This window comes from Pectinophora gossypiella, chromosome 3, assembly GCF_024362695.1.
Source record: "Pectinophora gossypiella chromosome 3, ilPecGoss1.1, whole genome shotgun sequence".
Taxonomy (NCBI): Eukaryota; Metazoa; Arthropoda; class Insecta; order Lepidoptera; family Gelechiidae; genus Pectinophora; species Pectinophora gossypiella.
This window is the reverse complement of record NC_065406.1, coordinates 7,388,931-7,404,272: the sequence shown is the minus strand read 5'-3', so window position 1 is coordinate 7,404,272 and position 15,342 is coordinate 7,388,931. Positions and strand designations below refer to the sequence as shown.

Genomic DNA, 15,342 nt, shown 5'->3' with positions numbered 1-15,342 from the left:
ACTTACATACTTACTCAGATAAATAGGAACAAAGTACCGATTTTCTTTCGGACAATGGGCAACATGCCGCACAGGCCTGTGTTGCTCTATGGCAACATGCCGATCCAAACGGGTAAATACTCACTAGTACTTCTCACAAAATTTAGCTGCTGTTAAGTGCCTGAGCTCGCTATAGTCTCCGAGTCTCAGTTATCTAACAGTGTGCGTCTTCGCAATGTGCAAAACATCTCGCCCATATCGGTAAACCTTTTCATTAGAATTGCAAGGGCCATTACTGTGTTATTGTTATCAACTAGACCTTGATAATGGCTGTTATAAATATAGAGATGCAATAAGCACTAGGTAAGCAATCATTATTCATTTATTTATTTTTATTTACCTACTTTGATTTGTCTACTAACTAACACAATATACCATAACCTAACGGTCACTGTACATAGTATATAAAAGAGCGAAGTAAGAATAAGATCTCGTCAGAATCTGTAACAAAAAATATCGCTTATTGTATTGTTTTGCTGTATAGATTCTGATACAGGAACTCTTCGTTCACTCGCTCTTAACTCTTCTTCCTCATTCTTCTTCGTTTTTTCTTCTTCTTGTTTGAGTTCCCTTTTCTGATGGTCATTTACTTACTTACCTATATACTTTACTTATTTAATTTTGAAATCATGTTCAAAATTAGATTGTACTAATTATTCAAATCTACTACGTATATGCCTGAATGGTATACGGAACTTGACTCATAGGACTTACCGAAGAGTAGGTGACCAGTGATATATTGGTAAACTTCATTGCAGTAAATGCAATTGGTTTTTGGGCTCTGTAAAATCAATATAATAATGATCATTTTGGATATTTAGCCAGTAAATTCTAAGTAGATACATCTACAAGTATGTTTCAATCTCTGCCAGAACGCAGATCTCGACCAGACACAATGTAAAATCTAATGTCTGATTTCTCGACAGATGAGAGGTTCAGTCAATCTGCTCAATACTGTTTACCATCTTTGCTTTTGCTGTGCTTTTGTTGCTTGCTTCTTTTTGTTGATTTTTATTGCTGCTTTTGTGTATTACTGGCATAATAATAAGTAAATTGTTATTCTAACCTGATGATGAGGAACATAAGAGCTTTTCGACTGCGAGGGTCTGTGCGGTACCAACCACTGTTATAAGCAGCTGCAGCTACATCGGCATTCTATGTAACATAAGAAAAAGCATAATAATTATTATTTGAATGAGTTTAACAGCCTCCGTGGTCTAATAGTTATAGCGTTAGACTCACGACCTGGAGATTCGGGTTCGATTCCCTATGGGGACATTGTCGAAATCACTTTATGAGACTGTTCTTTGTTTGGTAAGGACTTTGTAGGCTTGAATCACCTGATGATTCCGTGCCGTTGATTCCGGCTATTAGAAGTATAAAACACCACCACAAACCCATAGTGGAGCAGTGTGGTGGAGTATGCTCCATACCCCTTCCGACTGATTGAGGGGAGGCCTGTGCCCAGCAGCGGGCAGCGTATATAGGCTGTAAATGTTTACGTTTTTTATAATTTTGAATTCATGTTTACCATGACAGATAAATTATATCACTTGGTTTACTATTACATGGAACTTAAACTTAATACCTATCTGGCAAGGAGTGGGTGTTTATAATATACTATACATACACTTCTGCCTATCCCTTCAGGAATACAGGCGTGATGTTATGTTACGTTTTGTGGTTGTTATTATTATTACGATACATTTACTCGTTATTGGTCCCGGCTACTAACCCAAAATACCTTCAAGATAGCCAGCATCGAAACCGCAGCGTAGTGGAGTACCTGTCTTAAACCTCTCCGGTAGATTGAGAGGAGGCTTTGTGCCCAGCAGTGGGGCGAGTATTTTTTTATATTTTATTAGCCAATATAAATATGTGCATTGAGTCGGTACCAGTTTCGGCGGACAATTTGTTTTTACAATTGAAAATAAGGAGCTCGGTGGCGCAGCGGTAAACACGCTCGGTCTGCGATTGTTGAAGTTAAGCAACTTTCGCAGAGGCCAGTAATAGGATGGGTGACCACAAAAAAAAGTTTTCATCTCGAGCTCCTCCGTGCTTCGGAAGGCACGTTAAGCCGTTGGTCCCGGCTGCATTAGCAGTCGTTAATAACGAGCACGTTTCGGCTGTATGAAAGGAAAGTAAGAGCTACCTCCAATGGACTTTCATTAAAACTGTACAAAGCAAAGTGTAACAGAACGCACCACAATAATCGTCGCGGATGGAATCATCTAGGTTCTTTTCAATAAACTTTAATGTACATCAATAATGTGTTCAAATATTTGTCTAAAACTTAGTACTTAACAGTAACTAAAAGGTTTGGCTATGGGGTGAAATATTTTTTTCGACATTTATTTATTATTTTCGTCTTTTTGAATTTATATTTTTATTATTATAATATTCTTTTGTTTTTATGACTTTAGACAGGAAAAACATAATTAGAACTTTGAGAAACATGTAGGCTTTGTTTCACCTTTAAGTTTCATAATTTCATAGACCTACAAACAAAAGGAATTCAGTGGTCTCAGCTTGCCCTGGTGGGAGGTAGGCGTGAGTTTGTGTATGTGTGTATGTATGCACAAACCTATATGGAAGTGATAATGATATTCTAGTGATTATACCATTATGTGTGTCTGTGCCCTGCAGTGGGACGTATATAGGCTGTTTATGTTTATGTATACCATTATGAAACTACTTATTTCTTAATTTGAATCTAATGTTTTCTATAAGCCAACTATTTTTATTAATTTATAAATTTAACGCCATCTATTAGGGAATAGATTTGGATAAGTGCGTCTACTCGTACATAGATGGAGTGGGAAAAGGACTGACATTTGTGAAAAGCAGGACTTCAATTCTAGGCAGCTTGATAGCTAGAAGTCATTGTAGTACCATAGCTTGCCAATAGATGGAGCTGTACGATATCAATAAAAATAATCAACCAGGGTATTATTAATGAAACATACTATTTTTCTCCAAAACTGCTTTATTTACTATTGATGTTCATAATTAACAATGTACCTTTGATGTGAGAAACAGTAGCGTGCTTGTAGGCTTAAATCTTTCATCTTGCTAAATCTGTCCGTCATTCACATTTGTTTTCCCATAATTTTTTAATATTCTGCAACAGATTCCAGGTTTGGAGTAGATATCTGTCTCTACTGGATCTTTGGACGATTCTGAAAGTAATTCATAACTGAAATTAGGGGTAAATTTTATGTAAGAGCATAATCACTGTCTAGTACCTACTAAGACGATGACTTGCATTTACTTATTGTTTCTACAGATATTATTTATGACTCACAGGACTCTAATAAACTAATAAAAACACGTAAGTACAATAGGAGTAGGATTCATTCTTATTCTTAAAACATTATGAAGGGAGATCAAATCTCATCATGAAAGCCAGTTTTAACCGAAACCGTTTTGCTAATAACTTTATATTTTATTTATCAGTCCAGAAACTATTGGTTGATTTCATGTCTGGTAGGTATGTAATTTACTAATTATTATATTACTCATCAATAAAACAAGGTTGTTAGTGACTGAGCATGTGTAGGAATCTAAGGAATATTTGAAAAATTTCATCTGTTAATATCTCATTAAATCCTAAACAGATTCAAATAATTCTTGTAGTCCTGATAAGAACTATCTCTCCACACATGGAGTTAAGTAATAAAATTTTGCTTGATTGCTGTTTGATAGTTGAAATTATCATAAGAAAAATTGGAACAAATGGTTGAAACAGTGACTTTTTGCACTACGAATTTCTCTATAAAATACTTAACGAATACAAAAGGTATTTATTAATTTCTTACCTGGCGAGTGAATATTTTATAGGATACATTATAAACATCGTCAAGAAGTCTTCAATCTTACTAATTATTGTAGCTAAAACCCGTACGTTGCATCTTATTTTGTCTTCCTTCCATTATGTTTCCCACTATTCTGTAGTCGTATTAAACACGATCTGAAAGGTTTCATAATTATATTTAACACAAAAAGTACACTAATTGTCCAAACAATACAAACCACACTACTTGATTCAAGTGTTTTGTTTAACTGTGAGAACGAATGAAGGATATGTTCAGTTTACGTCACAGGAATACATAGATTATAAAAAGGTATACGAAATTTTAGAGTTTGTTAATTAGGATTCGAGATAGGGATGTTATTTTGGAAGAATATGTACGAATTTATGGAATAAAATTATTTAAAATACAAAAATAGACATTAGGATAGTTTGAATTTTCGCGGGAGTAGCAAGCACCAAAAGGGTGTCGATGTAAAAATATATGAATGAAGGGTTTTGAGCTGGTATATTTTACAAAATTGAAAATAATAGCTATATTACGTAGTATTTCTTGTTGAAATTGATTTATAAAGCATACGAAGTTCGTACCTATCGTTTAAAATATTATTCTAATTTTTTAGAACTGTAATTCGTGAAAATTGAAAAAATCATGGAAAAAAAAGTAAAACTAAAATAATGCCAAGTGTGAATCGCATTATTTTGAGGGGTTCCGTGCCTACAATTGAAAGAACATTTAGTGAACAAAAACATGAACGTGAATTGATCGTGAATTTTATATTGCTAGTATGTTGTCGTTGTTAATGACAAGCCAAAACATGCATTGGAGGATCGGGTTTGTAGAGTGGGGGATCTTTTTAAATGTTTGATTTATTGTGTTTCTTTGAATTTGTAGTTGTGATGGCAATGGAGATGCATTGTTTTTGAAAGTTTCAGCTACCTAATTGTCACAGTTTAAGAGATATAGAGGAATTTAGGTATTATTCATGGTTTTTGTCTCCAAAAACGGAACCGTTTTTGGATTGTTGACAAGGTGTTGTATTGTACGCGTTTTAGACCCTAAAATAGAACAATCCAGAAGTCACGCCATTTTTCGCGTACACAGAGAAACAGCCAATAAGGTTGAGGAGCTTGGTTTGTGTAGATTATGTAAATTAGAGATGTGTGCGAGAAACGTCAGGCAAATGGTCGAGCGAGTGTTTGGCTTTTTAGAAATTCTACAAAATTGGATATATTTTTTATCTAAAATTCTGCAGTTCTGATTTGATAAATTAAATAGAATTTGATTAAATAAATAACATCATTAGTATTATAGTCTACTTAGGAATAAAAATAAAATTTAATGAATATTTTTATGTCAATAGGAAGTATGAGATTTTCAATAAATACCTCGATTGTCAATGTCGGGTAAATGTCATTTGGATGTTTTTGAGGCGCTAGTGGTAGCAATATCGCGATTGCCTGAGAGATGGGACGGAGCATAACGGGTATAAAAGGGGTTTTGCACGATTTTTTGGGGACTTCGCTCGGAGCAAGAACAGCAGGAGGTGCTGCCGGTTTTAGAAAATTCAAGTCGGACTAGAGTTTCTGTAAGTCGGTAGGGATCCGTTCTGCTGGATTACCAGCTGTCGCGACTTCTGAGAGCTCCGTAGCTCAGGATTACAGTGCGCGATTGTTATTTTGTCAAAACATGTAAATTTGATCTTTAATCAGCTATCCGAACCTTCCGTGGTGTAGCTGGTCGTCTACCGCGATAGAATAGGGATTAGAATTAGCTTCCGTGCGTAGATTACGTGAAATATGTAGGTTTTGTCCGACAAAAGTCCGCGGAGTGCGCTGTAGGGACCCTGTTAGGATTAAAATAGGAAGTGTAGTGTACTAATTACCTTTTTCTTACAGGCATCGTTGGAAACAGGTCTGAGATCATCAGATCTCAGACGACAGGTACAATTTTACGCTAAAGATAGGGCCCGATAGGAGTAGGATGTGTCAAAAGTGTGTAGGGAAGCTTGCGAACGTAGGGATCATGTGCTACTTGTGATTGTTTACCTTTGTTTGTGTTTTGTTATTATTTATGTTATTTTATGTAGTTTATGTATGTTTATCTATTTAACTTTTTGACTGACACTTTACTGACGCGTAGGGAATGACTGCTTGCGATATATTCTGACTGGATTTTATTATCTTATTGGTTATGTTTGGGCTGTGTGTCAATGTTTACAATGAAAATTGTACATATTGCCACATAGACTGAACAAAAATGTTCTTCTTGTAGTTCTGTGTGTTGGGATCCGCATTTCGAGGTAATATAATTATTGCTTGGAAATGGGGAGATCAGTATGCAGAATGAGGTATCCTTGTTTTAGAGGTAACCTCATGGATTTAGATTTTTACCTTATATTGTGAACCTAGACTGTTGGTCCAGGTTGGATTGTAATCTTGCTGTGTTTTATTGTAGTTAGAATTCCCCTGAGGATTCTATTCGAAAACCAATCTGAAGTTACACAGGGTGAACCTTTATGGTTTACGGCCTGCTACCTCACTGTGTCAATGTAGAATAATTGTAGGAACAGTTGTTGTTACCACTGTAACATGGTTCTGGATTGTTCTATAGTGGTGCTTTGGGAGATACAGCTATCTACAGGAGTGGGGCGGTGAGATATTATTATCCATGACCTTCTTTCTGATATTGGGACAGGATGACCATCCGCCAATATGAGATGAAGCTAGATAATCAGTATCGAGCCAGCGCTGCGACTTGGATAGTCAGGTTGGATTGCCTCCTCCTGATGAGCGGTTGTGCGTGGCGATGCTTTCGAGTATGAAGACTCTAGCCGATGCCATATAATCAGTATTGTATGGTATGGGTCAACTTTGTCCTCTTGTGTTATAATGTAAATTTATTATGACCCACTCTGGACCTATCAGCTTATTGTGGCTTATCAAGCCATGTAAATAATACAATTAATTACTAATTTGAATTGAATTATAAAAGTCTGGATACCATGAGATGAAGGTAATGGTATTGATAATGGCTTTTGAATAAACTTATATACTCTGAATCTGTGTTGTTATTTCACCTATGTGACTTAACATGACTTCTATATACTTACTGTATTGTCCGGGCCTGCCTGGCTTGATTACACTGATATACAAACCAATTCAACACAATTTATTTGTGTTATTTTACTATTCATCTACCTGATAATACCTTAATGTCACTGCTGCTAGTTAGTGACATACCTAACTTTACAACCTATACCTTGTCCAGGGGTTTACCTGGCCTAATTTCACTATGCAACTTGTTTGCTTACTAATATGCAATATTATTGCAATAATGCACTTATGCATAACAATTACATCCAGTTTGACTGCATATATTCTTGTGATTCATGGTTGGTGTCATATTCATGACCATCCATCTCACACTCATACTTATTCCTATGGCTGGTGTTATTGCAATGCCGCTGAAGCCATAGTAGGGACGTTAGGGACATTTTTGCTTAGTATACTCGGGGTCAATCCAGTTCGGTAGTCTCTGCTTCTGTTGATCCTCTTGCACTGTGGTGTATTGGGGGGAGGACAGTGATGAGTAGCTGCGTATTGCCTTCGGTTGCTAAGTCGCTCACATACTTACCTTTTTGCGCCATGGCTATGGTGCTAACTATGCATCACAATGAGTTGTGTTGTTAGATTGGATGTAAATCTGTCTAACTTAAATAATTTTATGACATATGTGAAATTGGTGTTGGGAAGCTCTTCCCTTTACCTACCAACTTATCTTACCAAATGCTCCTGATATGTCACATATTTTATGTGCTTATCATTCCATAAAAAACCTATATGTTCTTTCGGAGAGGGGCCTAAATCAGGGTAGGGCCTCATTCGCCGGTGAGCGTGGTCGGGGCTCGAAACGGCACCCTATACTATTACATTGTTGGTATGGTATTCTAATCCTTTTCCTGTGTTCCTAGATCTTTTACAATAATAAAACTTAATTCCTAATCATATTTTAAATAACTAACTAATTTCTTACCTTCTTGTAAGTCTCTCTTGTTTAATTATAAGCTTTAATCAGTGTCATTAAGTTTAGGTTTGCTTGGCGTTGACTTGACTGTTTTTTTAAACTATAAATATTTATAATAACCTCCATTCCATTGCCCTATTACTTAGATACTTACTTGACTTTCTCATTTACAATAGTGACATAATTATAATCTATTTGTATTGTTATTAAGTATATATGTAGTATATTAAGTTAGTATTATTCTTTATTTACATGCCCTCAATAACATGCATTCATATCTGACTCAGCTACCTTCATATAAAAGAATTTGAGTTACTACAAAACACAACATAAGGTCCTACTTTTATACTAGACGATCACAACAATAATAATGGCCATTTTAATCAGTTAATTTGACTATAACCCAGGGTCGAATCCTGGTCAGTTTAGTCGTGGAGTTGAGTGTGTGGGGTTATTTAAGTATTCTTAAGAAAGGGGGGGTTGTTACAATTTGGTGCCGTGACCAGGATTATGAGGTCTCAAATGCTGGGAAAAGATTGGATGTCTTGGGGGCGTGAAAATTGATATGTATGTGTATATAACTAGGGGTTTATAAAGATGTGAAATGTTTATGTATGTGTTAATGAAATCTAAGGGAAACATAAAGACATGTATGTATGGTTAGATTAATGCGGGGGCGTGAAAATTTGATATGTATGTATGTAAAACTAGGGTTTATAACTGTGTGAAGTGTTTATGTATGTATTAATGTAACCTAGGAAAGGTGTAAAGTTATGTATGTATCTTTATAGTGATGAGGGGGCGTAAAGTTATGTATGTACCTCAAGAATTATGTGGGGTGTAAAGCTATGTATGTATATCAAGAATGATGAGGACTCGTAAAGTTATGTATGTACAACAATAATGATGTGGAGGCGTAAAGTTATGTATGTACATCAATAATGATGTGGAGGCGTAAACTTATGTATGTACCTCAAGAATTATATGGGGGCGTAAAGCTATGTATGTACTTAGAGAATTATGTGGGGGCGTAAAGTTATGTATGTATTTTAAATGTCCAGCTGGGGCGTTCTATTTTTGTGAATAGTAAGGGTTTGAGACTAACCTACCAACCCTGATATCATAAGGGGTGAAGTTTATGTTAAAACGGTTCAATCTTATGGTTTACCTATCAAATTATTATAAATAAGAGTCTGGTTATCATCAACATTCTAATATTAATTCATATTATAATAAGTACAGTTGTCATATTCTGCTTGTTTTTGTTTATTATTATTTCACTTTAATTTCACTGTGAAATGTGTCCGTATCATTTTTGTTTTATCTCACTGTGCATGCTTATATTATTTTCTATGTGTCACTTTCAGTATCCTCTTACTGTGGCCAAGACACCTTTAGCCTAACCACGGTCACATGAGTCTGTGTGATTGGCAGTAAGAAAATCCTTCCTACACCTTCTCCTTTCCACTATCCACCTGTTGCCTTAGGTCTCATGGTGCAGGTATCCCGCCCTATGTATCTAATTATATATTTTCTGTGTAGGTATGGCTAGGGCTAGGGCTGTAGGTCGATAGGCATTTTGACTTGTTAGCATTGTAGGGTTTCGTTCTTGCATAGTTAGGCAGGGCTATATTATCATTCCGAAGCTGTAGGTTATGTAGAAACATGCGCGTAACTGAAAACAAAACAAAATAGCATTGTAAGCGTGTTGTGAACAAGATGCAAGTGAAGGTTTTCCAATGTAATAACGTATTATTTTAAGTAACCAAACTTTTATAATTACCTTGTGTCATCTTTTATATGTTTTTACTAGGTAGAATCTTCTTATTTACAATGATTTCTTTAATAATCAACTTCAACTTCAACTTTATGGTTAATGGCAACCGGTCGTCGTATAGTAGACAACCATTACTGCCAGAGTCAAGTATAGAAAAGACACTTGTCCATAGAGAATGTCTGATAAATTTATCCAAAGTCAATTCCAGGGATAAGTATTGTATTACCTGAAATAGGAAAACACGATATTAAGCACACAGACAGACAAAACAAAACGTCACAAATGCACACTTAATAACAGTAATTTAATATTTGGTCAGTATAACAGATAATTATAATTTAATGTCACATCTATGAATATATTTACAAAATAGTCTAATGAAAGGCGTGTTAGTGAATAAAAGCAGGGATTTCATATTGATGGGCCTGGGAATTTTCGATGGCAGGATATCATACAAAGAAATAGGTTGTAAGGGGCAGTTGAAGAAAATGTGATCTGTGGAGCCTTCTTCAGTTCCGCAGTCACACATGGGAGAATTTCGTATCTTCAGTTTAAATAAATTTAGTGGGGTGCACGCGTGGCCGATACGGAGCCGGCATATAACCGATGTGGTTTGTTTGTCCGCCGAGCGATAACGGAAAAACCATGGTTTTGAGGGAATTTCAGGTTGGATATCTCCGTAGTACCGCCCTTTTACTTGCTTGGAACGATCCCAACTTTTTTGCCAAGCTTTATTTAAATCTACTTTCGCCATACACGCGAGATCAAGCGCGTAAAACTGATAATGATCGGCACATCCGGACGTTATTGCTTCCCTAGCAAATGAATCAACTACTTCATTACCTCTGATTCCCGTATGGCTTGGTATCCAGGCAATGACTACTTCAATGTTATTAATGTGGCAATCATATAAGATTTCTCTGACTTGTAAGATTAAAGGTGATTTAGAAATGGAGGTAAATTGGTTTGAGTCGATTGCATAAAGACAGCTCAAAGAATCTGAAAAGATAATAGTTTTTTGGAAGTTATGGGCACGTATAAATTTAACAGCTTCTAATAGAGCAACAGCTTCGCCTGTGAACACGGTACATATTGGAGGACATTTGAAGCTTAAAAGGGTTGAGTACTTTGGTGCCCAGACAGCGGCACCAACCCGTCCATCATCTGCCTTTGAAGCGTCTGTATAAAGATGCAACCAATCATTATATGCACTATTAATTTTGTCATCAAAGATAGCATTTGCACCAGGTGAGTCCTTTAATATTCCAAAACTGAGCATGATATTCGGTTTAAAAAGGAGAGAATCAAATGAAGTCAAGAAAAGAGGGTTTATATTTGTTTGAAAGCATTTATACTCAAGGGCCTTAAATTTTTGGAGACTCTTAATAAGACATGGATGTTCTTTATGGAACCAATAATTGTTGCGTGGGATAATAGATGAGAGAAGTTCTAGCTTTGGTAATAAAGGGTGATTGTTATACTGAATAACTTTAGAAAAATATCTGTCAGCGAGATAAGATCTACGAGTGTCTAGAGGGGGATCTAAGGCTTCTACTTGAAGGGCATTTGTGGGAGAACTTTTCATTGCACCCAGAATAATCCTCAGGCACTGATATTGGACTTTATCTAAAGTTCTTAACGCAGTTTTATTGCAAGGCTCCAAAACAAGAGACCCATAATCAAAAATTGAACGGACAATAGCATTATAGACTAGTTTTTGAGAGTAGGGGTGAGAACCCCACCATACACCTGATAGGGAGCGTAAAATATTAATGTTTTTTTCGCATTTGTCTACGATATAATTTAGATGGTCTTTGCCTGACATAGTTTTGTCCAAATATATCCCCAAAAATTTTACACCTTGGCAGACAGGGATTTGTTCGCCCGCAAAGGATATGTCAACGTCCGGAAAAGATCTTTTTCTAGTAAATACAACCGCGGAACTCTTCCCTACAGACAGGGACAGGCCATGATCTGACAGCCAATCTTCGAGGTATAAGAGAGCTTGGTTAAGTTTGGTAGTTGCCTCTTCTAACGAGTCAGACGAAACATATAAGACTAAATCGTCAGCATACTGGAGGACATTGCAAAAAGAATTAACACATAGTTCTAGGTCGTAAGTATAAAGGCTGTAAAGCAGGGGACTAAGAACAGAACCCTGCGGTAAACCTCTCCATACACGCCTTGGTTCCAGAAGGGAACCTTGAACGCGAACCTGTATTGATCTCTCCATCAACAAGTTACATACGAAATATGCTAGCCTCACAGGGATACTCAGATTGAGCAGTTTCTGCCTGAGAACTGGAAGCAGGACATTGTCATAGGCAGCGGAGATATCAAGGAATACTCCCACTAAGAACTGGTTGTTGGAGAGGGCAATTCTAATGTCTGTGGTTAGAATAGCTATACTATCAGTGGTGCTCAAACCTTTACGGAACCCATACTGAGTTTTAGCTAAAATATTCTTACTTTCAACAAACCACTCCAACCTTCTTTTTAACATATGTTCCATGGTCTTGCAAAGGGTTGATGAAAGAGCAATAGGTCTGTAGGAAGAGCATTTCGAAGGGTTTTTCCCTGGTTTTAAAATTGGGATAATTATCTGGTTTTTCCAAGACTCTGGAACAAAAGCTGTTTCAAAAAATTTGTTAACTATTGAAAGGAATAAAGATTTTGTAAATTGGCCAGATTTTTTAAGAAAGGAATATGGGATACCGTCTATACCAGGTGATGAGTCCCTAAGGGATTGAAGGGATGATAGAAGCTCTACCATAGAAAATGGATCATTGAGTGAGTGATGAGGAAAAGCAGAAGGGTATGGCGAAGATAAGCAGTCATGGTTAGCAGCCGAGAAAGGAGCCAGGTTGTTTGTGAATTCATGTATCCATTTTGAATAATCATTCGAGTCGCAACTACGACCAGAAAAAGAACCCCTAAAACGTTTTATGGATCTCCATAACAAGGAAGGAGGAGTCCGAGGGGAAAGAGACTGGCAGAATCGGACCCATGAGGACCGTTTCTTTTTTTTGAAAAAACGTTTGGCAACTGCTGAAATTTTTTTTAAAAGCAGATAGTTCTCTATGGTCATCGTAAGGCAGTAGTTAATTTCTGCCTCTTTACGGCGTTTGTACATATCAGAACAATGAACATCCCACCAAGGGGGAGACACTTTACTACCAATCTTAGACTTTTTAATTGGGATGTTATTGTTTGCAGCTTTACAAATGCCTTCAACAAAAAGGTTATAGCCTTCCTCAACGTTGGAATTATTGATGAGAGGGACAGAATGAGAGTTGGCATCAGCCTCAATAGAATAATTATCCCAATTTGCGCGAGACAGACGATATTTTAATAAGGGTTCGAAAGACCTGAGGGAAGGGGATGGTTGGTCAAACGAAATAACAATAACGTAGTGATCGCTTCCAAATTTCTCTTGTAGGATTTGCCAAGAGATCATAGATCTAATATCCGGTGAGCACATAGATAGGTCAACAGCGCTGACTCTGCGGTCCGGAGCAGTATATCTCGTTGGAGAGCCATCGTTAAGGAGGCAAAGATTCCTGGAGTCCATCAAGTCGACCAGATCACAGCCGATGGGGTCATAATCAGGACCACCCCATATTAAATGTGACATGTTAAAATCCCCTACAATAATAACAGGTCCAGAGACGTGGGAGAAAATTGACTCAATGTCCGAGATTGAAATTACACTGGGATTAGGAATATAAATGCAAATAATGGTTACATTTTGGATTTTGGCAGCAATGGCATTGATACCTGTTATAGTTGGAAGAGGAATACGGGAGTACGTAAATGTAGATTTAATAAACAATGCAACACCAGCATATCCATCAGCTCTGTCATCCCGGAGACAGGAGAAGCCCGGTAGCCTAAAATAGGATCCCGGTATAAACCAAGTCTCCGAGATAGCAAAGACTCCTGGATCGTGAGAATTAATCATGAGTAAGGCTTCATGTTTCTTAGGACGTAGACTCTGAGCGTTCCACTGAATAATTTTGAATTTTGTTAATAACATTTGACAAGTCTCCTAACAAATTGGCAACGTGGGACGGTGGTGAAAAATCACTATATCTATTCAATATATTGACAAGCATTGACACTAAAAGGTCCAACAGATTATCTCCTCTCGGTGTAGGAGAGTTATTTAAACAAACCCCATTATTAGGGGCTGGTGGATCTCTATCTGAAATTAAGGCCTGATGGGCTACACGATCATATCCCGGACTCGAGGGAGCTCTTGGGCGCACTACCGGAGTAAAAACTGTTTTCCGATAACTTGATTGGCTGTGAGGCTGTGAGTATGATATAAATCTATGGGGTGATGGAGGAGATTGTGGAGGAGCTACTGGGGCAAACAAAGTTTTTGCCACGTCAGCATACGCACGGCGAACCGGTGGCACCTTAGCTGAGGCCTCTGGGAAGGAGATGTTCTCTTGAGCCATAGTAATTTTAATTACTTTTTGTCGACCAAGCTCTGGGCAAGATTTACTTGTGGCAAAGTGTCTACCTAAACAAAGTAAACAAGTAGCATTTGCCTCTGGAACGGAACAGTTGTTCCCAGCGTGAGGTTGGGCGCATCGGAAGCACCTAGGTTTATTGGAGCGACAGGCGTTGGCAATGTGTCCAAATCGACAACAATTGTGGCATTGAATGGTGGGTAGCTCGTACACTTCCACTGGAAGTGAAGTATAAAAACAGAAAATTTTTTGAGGGAGTGTTTGACCCGTAAATGTAACAACAACAGTGCCTGTAGGGACCCATTCATTATTACCATCTTTTGAGACTTTCCGGTTTAGTCTACGGACTTTACAAATGTGGCCACAGCCATCTGGGAGTTCAACATTGTCCACAAACTCAGATAAACTCCAGTCTGTTGGAACACCACGGATAATTCCCATCCTTGTGATATTATAGGTAGGTATAATGGCAGAGAATCTACTTGACTCTAACAAGGGGTTTGTCAGGAAGTTATTTGCCGCCTCTGGGGACAAGAACTCAATGGAAATGCGGTTGCGACCCGCCAACTTAACTCCATTTCGTGCAACATCAGTGACTTTTGCATGAGTTAATAACTTGCCAAATTGGATTGGGCTAATGGTGGTACCTGCTTTGGGGTGAGTTTCCTGACGAGATACATGGACAATGAAGGGACCGTCGTCATTATCAGTGTATTTTTTCGAGTCGGCGAAGCTTTCATGAACCCAAATGTTTTGCAGTGAGTCAGATGGAGAATTTTTAGTTTTTTTGGGGATATCAATATTAGTGTCTAAATCGTCTCGGCGTTTACGGCTTGGAGGCGGCATATCAGCCATCTCTACTTCCTGGCCAGAACAGTCACTATCCTGCACGCGAGCACATGGGTCCGGTGGTTTAGGTGGAATCGACGACATCGTCGACGATACCTGGCATTAAATAAGCACAAAACACTTACCCAACACCAATGGACAGAACAAATACGATTAAACAATGCAAAGGGGAGAATAATACACAATTAACACAAAAATTTTGAGACAAACTCAGAACTCGTGTGCAATCCTTCTCTTCTCCTAACGCAGTCCTAAGCAAGCAAATTCTCTTTAATAATCACGACGAAATAATCGTAATACAACGAATGGTTCTCTCCAGTTGTCAATCTGACATTAAATTTGTTTGTTTTTGGTTCATCTT

At 37.5% G+C, this 15,342-nt stretch overlaps 2 protein-coding genes and 1 long non-coding RNA gene across 3 annotated transcripts in view; all 3 read right to left on the bottom strand.

Annotated features, from left to right (window-relative positions):
* Positions 1–403: 403 nt before the first annotated feature.
* The window catches only part of LOC126382278 (odorant receptor 85c-like), a 33,117-nt gene continuing 18,178 nt past the window's right edge, over positions 404–15,342 (bottom strand). Inside the window, exons 7-9 of the mRNA XM_050032092.1 lie at positions 1,106–1,194; positions 754–820; positions 404–480 (exon numbers count right to left, since the gene is read on the bottom strand). Coding sequence (XP_049888049.1) covers positions 421–480; positions 754–820; positions 1,106–1,194 — 216 coding nt within the window. The 3' untranslated portion in view covers positions 404–420. The remainder of the gene's footprint in view (positions 481–753; positions 821–1,105; positions 1,195–15,342) is intronic.
* LOC126381785 (uncharacterized) lies at positions 9,735–15,231 on the bottom strand. Its single transcript, XR_007568965.1, has 2 exons — positions 15,107–15,231; positions 9,735–9,880 (listed from the first exon to the last, which is right to left on the bottom strand). It is a non-coding gene; the product is annotated as an uncharacterized LOC126381785 (long non-coding RNA).
* On the bottom strand, positions 9,957–15,100 carry LOC126381771 (uncharacterized). The gene is made up of 2 exons (XM_050031245.1): positions 14,780–15,100; positions 9,957–10,653 (listed from the first exon to the last, which is right to left on the bottom strand). Exons 1-2 carry the CDS (start codon positions 15,063–15,065, stop codon positions 9,986–9,988), a joined length of 954 nt encoding a protein of 317 aa, XP_049887202.1. The 5' UTR covers positions 15,066–15,100; the 3' UTR covers positions 9,957–9,985.

Coding starts and splice junctions, on each gene's coding strand:
- LOC126381771 (XM_050031245.1), bottom strand. CDS start 15,065: ATGTCGTCGATTCCACCTAAACCACCGGACCCATGTGCTCGCGTGCAG. Junction 10,654..14,779: donor GGAAACTCACCCCAAAGCAG/GTACCACCATTA, acceptor TTATCTTTTCAG/ATTCTTTGAGCTGTCTTTAT.